Genomic DNA, 9,594 nt, shown 5'->3' with positions numbered 1-9,594 from the left:
GTATCAAAGCTTGCAGGAAAGAAGCAGAATGCTCTTCGTGTCGCTGGGATTCCAGGCGCCATGGAATCAATCTCATCCCTACTCTTCAGAGGCAAAATGTGGCCATCAAGGCCCGACGAAGTAACCCATAGAAGCACCATTGCAGACCAAGAAGGTTACGATTTCACGACGTTCAATCTTTTAGGCCTCCTTATACTCAAGAAGCTTGCAAATGACCATGACAACTGTGGAAAGATCGGCAACACCAGAGGCCTGCTGGCAGAGATAATAGATTTTACAAGCATCAATGCAAGATTGTGCCGAATGCAATGTGCATCCAGTGCGCAGATACAAGCAGTAAAGAGATCACTCCAAGTAGTAAAGATGCTAGCAAGCACAACAGGCAATACTGGGAGAGTGTTAAGACAAGAAATTTCAGAGATTGTATTTACAGTCAGCAACATACGGGAAATCTTACAGTATGCACAGAATCACATGATACTTCAGAAACTGGGGATCGAGGTGCTAACAAGTTTGGCGATGGATGAGGAAGCAAGAGAGAAGATTGGATCTACAGGAGGGATGATCAAGGAGCTGCTTAGGTTATTCCTCAGCGAACATTCCGCTTCACAACAACAGGTTGAGCTGAGAGTGGAAGCAGGAGAAGCATTGGCAATGCTGGCACTAGAGAATGCGCGAAACTGCGACAGAATTCTGAAAATACAGCAAGTTGTGGAGAGACTGGTCACTTCTCTTACTGACACTGCTGTAAGAATCAGTTCTTTCAGGATCTTGAAGAACTTGTGTGCTTTCAATGGAGCTGCTTGTGTTTCTCGGTTGAGGGGTGTCACTGCTGCTATCCCTATCGTAAGATTTCTCCCTGAATTACTAGTTTAAAACTTGCAAGTCAAAATAAAACAAATAGAACTCCTAACTATACTATAATCTTTCTCAGGTATTGAATACAATCATGGGTGAAGAGATGAAGTTGCTGGAAGTTTCACTTGGTCTCGCAACTCAGATCTTCAGGTTCATAAACTACAATGAATATGCTCAAGAACTGAAGGCAGCATGCATCCAAGAGGTCCAATTCGCATATAGACTCGTGCAAATGCTGAAAGTGTACAATTACCCATCAATAAAAGTTCCAAGAATCAGGATGTTTCTGATCGAGCTAGCAATTTGGCTGATGATTTCCGATAAAAAGTACATGAAGTTCTTTAATGATTTTGAGATGGATATTGAGCTTCAGAATGTTGCAGAAACCATGTCAGAGCTTGAATGCTTCAATGCATTTTCAGGCAGTGTGGGTCTGAGTCGTCACGGCAAACCTCTTAACTCTCTTATTGAGACTGCGCTCGAACTGATAAATGAAGGTTAAAATCAATACAACCATCATTTCTACATAATAAAAAGATTTGTCGGCTGAAAGCATTTATTTGTGTACATTAAATAAGGATTTATGGCTGAAGCCTAATGATTCATGCACAACCAAAGCAAGTGTTGTAGCACGATATTCATTTGTTTGTTGCTCCAATAAATTCCCAACATCTTAAACATAAGTTTATACATTTCTTTCAAAAGAATGAATTGAGGTCTTTGCTTAATCAAGCCTTCTTTTACTCCCGATACAACCCTAAATTTTCCTGGACATGACCTGCAGATGAAATTACTCAAAGAACTTCAATTTCTTGTTTGCTTTGTTTCTGCTTTATGTATAACTTAATTTAATTTAATTATTTTAATTTTAATCATTGAACCTAGGGATGTAGTTAAGCTCTATATCTCGTCTCTTGTCAGCTATTCTGCTTATGGTTTCTTCCTCAACAAAAGTTAGAATATCCTATTTCTCATAATCCCCAGCAACCATACTAAACTTCCATTATGTTGAGTACTACCATAAACAAATGAAGACAGGTATTTGCATGGAGGTATTTTCCATAGTACTGCTACCTTGACATAAAGCTTTGCCTTCCGCATTCTAGAAGTTCACGGCCTTTAGGCAAGACCACGAGGATCATAGCTTCCCCAGGATGAAAATTGCGCCAAAGTTTCCATATCAATATCCTCATCAAGTTGTGCTAAAATTGGTTCACCCACGTTTCCACACCAGGATCTCTTAAAAATTTCCCTCCAATTTTAAATTTCAAATTTAATCGAGTTCTTCAAAACTCCTCCAGGCTGTCTTCTAAAGGATCATTTTGAGTTCGTCTCCAACAGTGATTTGCTTCACCATAATGATCCAGTCTAATCCACCCTATTCTGATTTAGCTTAGCATAACTAAAACTCTTAAGTTAGTCAGACGGCTTTAGGTTCTAACTGAGCCTGCACTTTAGTCGTTTTCTCTTGGTTCCTGGATGAATTTGAAATTGACCGCTACTTAGGGACCCAGTCTCAAGTCACCTTCTAGGTTGAAATGGTTGCTCTATTTTATCCTATTAGATAACAAACTCAAAAGAACAAAACGTTAAGGTGTCATATGAAAGAAATCCACTATACATTCTTGGATTGGAGGCGCTTGAATGACATCAACATCTCAGATGATTCCTGCAAGTAGTATTTCATATGATTCAGGCAGATCTCACCCTCTTCTAACAAGATGTGAATAACTGTACCTTTACCCAAGCTTCATCTCCACCATCATGCTCTCAAAACCTTTGAACTCTCTCAAGAATCCCGCTACACTTGAGAACATATAGAAAGCTCCAGAGGAAAGGTGGAAGACAAAAAAGTTAAGCTCAAGAGTATATATTTTCACCTAATCATAGTTTGTCATATCAGACCCTCAAATCTTTGTTAAATTCTATGTTAGATGCTCAAATCTTTATCTTTCTAAATTAGACACCTAATTCTTCATATTTATTTGAAATGGGGGTCTTATTTAAACTACTTAAAAGATTTAAGTTTCTTATTTAAGAGAATTTAATGTATTTGAGGGTCTAAATTAGAAATATGAAGATGTGGAAGTCTAACATCAAAGATTTGGGGGTCTAATATGACAAAAACCCAACATTTAAAGGCCAAAAGGTTTTGTAACTTCTTCATGGGTAAATTGCAAAGTAGCACTTAACGCCCTTCAACTATTTTATTGGCATTTAACACCCCTAAAATCATGAGGGACGGAGTTATCTATAATTCATTTTTGTAAAAGTATGAATTCAGGGGTGTTAAGTGCTAATAAAATAGTTGAAGGATGATAAGTGTTATTGAATACATAGATGAAGGGTATCTTGTTGAAAAGAAGATTACGTTTGTTAGAAGAAAATCAAGGAACAGATTAGATATTTGTAGATATTTGTAGTTTGTTTAATTTGTTACTGTTTGTTTAGTTTGTTACTGAATTAGTTGTTAGTTCCTATCTTAGTGGGCTGACATACTTCTATATATAGCCCTTCATGTAAACGATGAAATAGAGTGAAATGAATTATTCAATTCCTTCTTTATTCTTCAAGATGGTATCAGAGCAGGAATATTGTTCCGCTCATTAGAATTCTTTTTTTTTTCTGGACTTATTCCAGCAACCCCTCCTTATCCTCACCTATAACCATGTCAGATATATCTTCAGAAACCACAAATCCTCCCTCACAAGAAAACCGACTCCCTGGTCATGAATCTCATTCCTTCCAGATCACCAGTATTCGCCTTAATGGCGATAATTTCTTACGGTGGTCAATGTCCATACGAATGGCGATTCGAGGAAGAGGCAAGATCGGCTACCTGACTGGAGACAAGAAGGCTCCCGCAATTGAAGAGGCGACGTATGCGACCTGGGATGCAGAAAATTCAATGGTGATGGCGTGGCTCGTCAACTCCATGAATGAAGACATCGCCTCTAATTACATGAACTACCCGACTGCGTGGGAGCTTTGGGACAGCATTCATCAGATGTACTCTGATCTAGGTAATCAATCGCAAGTGTATGAGCTGCAGCTCCAACTTGGAGAGATCCGACAGAAAGACGACACTGTCACCAAGTATTTTCACATGCTCAAGAGACTTTGGCAGGATCTCGACATGTTCAACAACTATGAGTGGAAATCGCCAGACGACTACAAGCACCATCGAAAGATGGTGGAGAATGATCGGATCTTTAAATTCCTTGTAGGTTTGAAGGTAGAACTCGACGAAGTGCGAGGTAGAATTATTGGGCGTGGGTCATTTCCTTCACTCGAGGAAGTATTTGCTGAAGTAAGGCGAGAAGAGAGTCGTCGCAATGTTATGATGGGAAAGAAGGAAGCAGTAGCACCGATGGAAAATTCTGCCCTACTTACTGCCGAGGCCAATGTGAGCAGAAATCAAAATTCTCAGCGACGTGGAGATGAAAAACCGAGAATTTGGTGCGATTTCTGCAACAAACCCCGACATACTCGCGAGACGTGTTGGAAGATCCATGGAAAACCAGCAAATTGGAAGAGTGGCAAGCCTGGAGAGAAGTTTCAGCGTCCAACAGCAGCCGCAAATGAAGCAAACTCCAACACCAGTCCTTTCAACAAAGAACAGATGAATCTCCTTCTAAAGCTGCTGAAATCCAATTCCGAATCTGGTATTCCTAGTAGTTCCTTGGCTCAAACAGGTAGGAACCCTTGTGCTCTCTCGTGTCATTCCAATTCTATTCCAATTCTACACCATGGATCATTGATTCAGGTGCTTCTGACCATATGATAAATCTGTCAAAAGTTTTCCACTCTTATTCACCATGTTACAGCAATAGAAAAGTCCGAGTAGCCGATGGGAGATTCTCCTCTATAGCAGGAACAGGAGATATAAAAATCTCAAATACTATCACTCTTAAATCTGTTCTTCATGTTCCAAATTTTTCATGCAATCTCCTATCAGTAAGCCAACTTTCTAGAGATTCTAACTGTCGTGTCATATTCTTTGATTCTCATTGTGAATTTCAGGACCAGACTACGGGGACGATGATTGGCAGTGCTAAGATGGTGGATGGTCTCTATTTCTTTGATGATGACCAATTCGGCAATAAACAAGCTCAAGGACTCAGTTCCAGTATGAGTTCTCTTTCTGTTCATGAAAAAATAATGCTCTGGCATCTTAGATTAGGACACCCGAGTTTTCCCTATTTGAAGTATTTGTTTCCATCATTGTTTAAAAACATCGATTGTTCTTCATTTGAATGTGAAAGTTGTCATTTATCAAAAAGTCATCATACTACATATAAAGTTAAATCATATTGTGCATCAAAACCTTTTCATCTTGTTCATAGTGACGTTTGGGGACCATCAAGGGTGTCAACTTTATCCGGAAAAAAGTGGTTTGTAACTTTCATAGATGATCATACTAGGTTGTGTTGGGTGTATCTGATGAGCGAAAAATCTGAAGTGGAAAAAATATTCAAGAATTTCTTTTACATGATTGAAAACCAATTCCAAACACAAATACAAATTCTCCATTCTGACAATGGAACATAATATTTTAACGAAATGTTAGGAACCTTTCTTCAAGAAAAAGGAATTCAACATCATTCCACATGTAGTGATACCCCTCAGCAAAATGGCATAGCAGAAAGAAAAAATCGCCATCTCCTTGAAGTTGCTAGAGCCATCATGTTTTCCATGCATGTACCAAAATATTTGTGGGGAGACGCAATCTTGACAGCCTCGTATCTGATTAATAGAATGCCAACTCGTGTATTAAAATACACCACACCGTTTGAGAGTCTAAGAAAAATATTCCCAAACTATAGACTAGCTTCGGACCTTCCTCTGCGAATATTTGGTTGCACTGTATATGTTCATCTACCTAATAGACTTCGATCCAAACTCGATCCTAGAGCTGAAAAATGTATTTTTTTAGGATATGCTCCAAATAAAAGAGGATATAAATGCTATAACCCTCGGTCCAAAAAATTCTTCGTGAGCATGGATGTCTCATTTGTAGAGAATCAAGCTTACTTCCGCCAAAACTGCCTTCAGGGGGAGATTGAGAGTGAAACCCAGTTTTGGGAAATTGATCCATTACCTATACCTCCATTGCCTATACCTTCTCTGTCTCTTGAAAATGACCAGAATCCTCCAATTCAACCAAGTTCAAAAAACACAAAAAACCTAGTCGATGACTCACTTCAGCCGAGCTTAAAAAATACTTGTTCAGGGGGAGAAATACAGGAGAAAAACACTCAGCCTGAGCTTCTTGTGTACACCAGAAGAGGGACTCAAAGAAATAGTGGTCTTCCAACATCTTCAACACTAGGCCGACCCTCATCTCCGTCGGATGGATCACTCCATGACTCAAGTAAGTCTAACTTTTTCTCTCCCGAGCTAAATCCATCTTTACCACCAGAAATTACTCCATCTATACCAGATCTTGAAGTACCCATAGCTCTTAGGAAAGGTGTCCGTAGCTGTACCAATCATCCTATTGCTAAGTACGTGTCATACCATAGATTGTCAAAAAATCACAAAGCGTATACCACAAAGATCTCCAACCTATTCATTCCAACCACTATCCAAGAAGCACTAACCAATCCAGATTGGAAATCAGCAGTTATAGAAGAGATGAATGCTCTAAGGAAGAATGGGACTTGGGATTTAGTAGATTTACCAAGGGAGAAAAAAACCGTAGGCTGCAAGTGGGTATTTACTGTGAAGTGTAGAGCTGATGGGAGTGTTGAAAGGTATAAAGCACGCTTAGTGGCCAAAGGATACACACAAACTCAAGGGATTGACTACCAAGAGACCTTCGCACCGGTTGCAAAAATCAATTCCATTCGTATTCTATTATCCCTAGCTGCAAACTTTGATTGGCCTCTACACCAATTAGATGTGAAAAATGCATTTCTAAACGGAGACCTAGAAGAGGAGGTGTTTATGAGTCTACCCCCGGGATTTGAAGAACAACTAGGGTGCAAGAAAGTCTGTAGGCTTCGGAAGTCGCTTTACGGTCTAAAACAATCGCCACGAGCATGGTTTGAACGATTTGGAAAAACTGTCAAAGGTTACGGGTACACTCAAAGTCAATCAGATCATACATTGTTCTACAAGCACTCAAAGGAAGGAAAGATATCAATCTTAATTGTTTACGTAGATGATATTATACTAACTGGTGATGATCATGTTGAGCAGGAAAGATTCAAAAGGTCTCTTGCTAAAGAATTTGAGATCAAGGACTTAGGACCTCTAAAGTTCTTCCTCGGAATGGAGTTTGCTCGATCTAAGAAGGGAATTTTTGTATCTCAGCGGAAATATGTGATGGACTTGCTGTCAGAAACAGGACTACTCGGTTGTAAGGCTGCTGAAACACCAATCGAACATAATGTGAAGCTTCAGCCAGCGAAACCTGAAGAAGTGAAAAACAGAGAACAATTTCAACGGCTGGTAGGAAGGTTAATTTACCTATCACATACACGTCCCGACATAGCCTTCGCAGTGAGTGTAGTAAGTCAGTTTATGCACTCACCAGGACCTGAACACTTTGAGACTGCTTACCGAATACTAAAGTACCTAAAAGGAACACCGGGAAGAGGACTAATGTTTGAGAAACGAAATCATCTGCAGATTGAAGTATATACGGATGCTGATTGGGCCGGGAGCTTGACTGATAGACGTTCGACATCGGGATATTGCACATTTGTAGGAGGAAATCTGGTTACATGGCGCAGCAAGAAGCAGAGTGTGGTGGCAAGAAGTAGTGCGGAAGCTGAGTTCAGATCGGTTGCTCATGGAATATGTGAGGTGCTATGGATAAAAAGGATTCTCGATGAACTAAAGATAGAAAGTCAAAACTCCGATAAAAACCTACTGTGATAACAAGGCAGCGATCTCAATAGCTCACAATCCAGTTCTTCATGATCGGACAAAGCATGTCGAAGTGGATAAGCATTTCATCAAGGAAAAAATCGAAGGAGGACAGATATGTATGATCTATGTTCCAACAGATGAGCAGGTTGCAGACATTCTAACAAATGGACTACCAAAAAAGCTGTTCGACAAGCTGACGAGCAAGCTGGCCATGGAAGACATCTTCCAACCAGCTTGAGGGGGAGTGTTGAAAAGAAGATTACGTTTGTTAGAAGAAAATCAAGGAACAGATTAGATATTTGTAGATATTTGTAGTTTGTTTAATTTGTTACTGTTTGTTTAGTTTGTTACTGAATTAGTTGTTAGTTCCTATCTTAGTGGGCTGACATACTTCTATATATAGCCCTTCATGTAAACGATGAAATAGAGTGAAATGAATTATTCAATTCCTTCTTTATTCTTCAAGATATCTGCATTTACTCCTCCTTAGTTGTGTATGAATGGATGATCATTTCTTGCAAGTTGCTTAGATACACGGTTTACAAGATCTTAAACACAGTAGGGTTTGCGTAAAATGGTTTTATAACAGTTGCATCAAGAAAAGTGACCTAGATTCATAATTTAGGATCAACAAACCATAATCTTATTCAACATGTTATTTAAACCCTTCATTTTGTAAGATGTTAAATTCATAGGTCAGGAACTAGCAAATCACATGCTTATTTAGTTTCAAACTACCAATTTTATACGACATTAGATCCATAGGTAAAGAATACCCAAACCACATGCTTTTTTCTTCTATCAAATAACTGGTGACTTCAGTGTGCTAATCAGAATAACAGTCTTTATTTTTCCCTTTACATATCCTTTGATATATTAAGTTGCTAGCCCTACTTCCTTCTCCCCTTTTAATCAAATTAAACATTTAATTTAGCATCTTCGTCTTTTTTAAATACTGTGGGAAATATATGTATGTAATGTATTGAATATGATGAAAAATCCTATTAACAGGGACCGATGAATGTGAAAGGCTGTCATTCCTATAAAGACATGGATCTTATTTTTGTGATATTTTGGTCGACTTGGAAGCATGGAGGAAATGAGGGAATTCTGGAGGAGCTAGCAACTGGCGTGCAAAAGACTAATTTCTATACAGCTTAGGATGATTAAGGCAGTACCTTCACCTTGAAGATTACCACCTTCCATCAAGTATAATGAATACTTTAACATTAGCATCAATGAATTCAAGAAGGATAGTTTTCAGGACCCTCCTGAACTTCAGACTTTAGAGTGGTTTGCACAGAACCATGAAGTTTAGAAATTAGAGAAACACCAACCCCCACCCCACCCCCACCCCCCACCCCCACCCCACTCCAAAAAAAACACTTTAAGGAGTTTTAAAAATGCCCCTGAACTTTCAAAAAGAAAGTTCGTCCAACTGAAATATCATTTCTTTAAAAGTAATGCCCCTCTTTCAACATAACATATACCCCCTCGAAACTTTTTTATTGTTTGTCAATTCTCTCTCCTCCCACAACCCCCGAAAATGGTCCAGTTCATGGGAATATTTTGAAACCCCCCAATAATTTTTTTTCCTTTTTTTATGGTGTTGTGGTGGGGGTTTTGTTGTGGGGTGTGGGTGTGTGGGAGTTCTCATGTTGGTGCTAATGATCCAAAGTTAATGGAGGTTTACTGAAATTTACCCTTAGAGAAATATTTCCCCTACACCAAGTTGGTAACCAGCTAAAACAGGAGAATGAAAGTCCGCCAGGCCCTACCAGAAAAAGTTGATCAAGCTTTATGACCACCTCCTCAAAGATCTAAAGACAAATGAGAACAAAATAAAGGAAAATAGAA

General features: G+C 39.1%; 2 protein-coding genes across 6 annotated transcripts in view; one reads left to right on the top strand and one right to left on the bottom strand.

The window, feature by feature from the left end:
- The window catches only part of LOC109831262, a 2,740-nt gene extending 1,445 nt beyond the window's left edge, over window positions 1-1,295 (top strand). The window contains 3 exon segments of the mRNA XM_020398595.1: window positions 1-870; window positions 935-1,234; window positions 1,281-1,295. The exon segment at window positions 1-870 is cut by the window's left edge and continues 4 nt beyond it. Coding sequence (XP_020254184.1) covers window positions 1-870; window positions 935-1,234; window positions 1,281-1,295 — 1,185 coding nt within the window.
- LOC109831551 (protein-lysine N-methyltransferase EEF2KMT) overlaps window positions 790-9,594 on the bottom strand; it is a 46,778-nt gene continuing 37,973 nt past the window's right edge. For 3 of the 5 annotated variants that reach the window (XM_020398893.1, XM_020398896.1, XM_020398894.1), the window contains one exon: window positions 790-1,342. In XM_020398893.1, coding sequence (XP_020254482.1) covers window positions 1,300-1,342 — 43 coding nt within the window. In that variant the 3' untranslated portion in view covers window positions 790-1,299. Of the gene's footprint in view, window positions 1,343-9,440; window positions 9,512-9,594 lie in introns of all 5 variants that reach the window. The other 2 variants (XM_020398895.1, XM_020398897.1) reach the window with 1 other exon arrangement.

Source organism: Asparagus officinalis, chromosome 2 (genome assembly GCF_001876935.1).
Source record: "Asparagus officinalis chromosome 2, Aspof.V1, whole genome shotgun sequence".
Taxonomy (NCBI): Eukaryota; Viridiplantae; Streptophyta; class Magnoliopsida; order Asparagales; family Asparagaceae; genus Asparagus; species Asparagus officinalis.
Note: the sequence above shows the minus strand (reverse complement) of the source record. Positions and strands in the feature narration are given on the sequence as shown.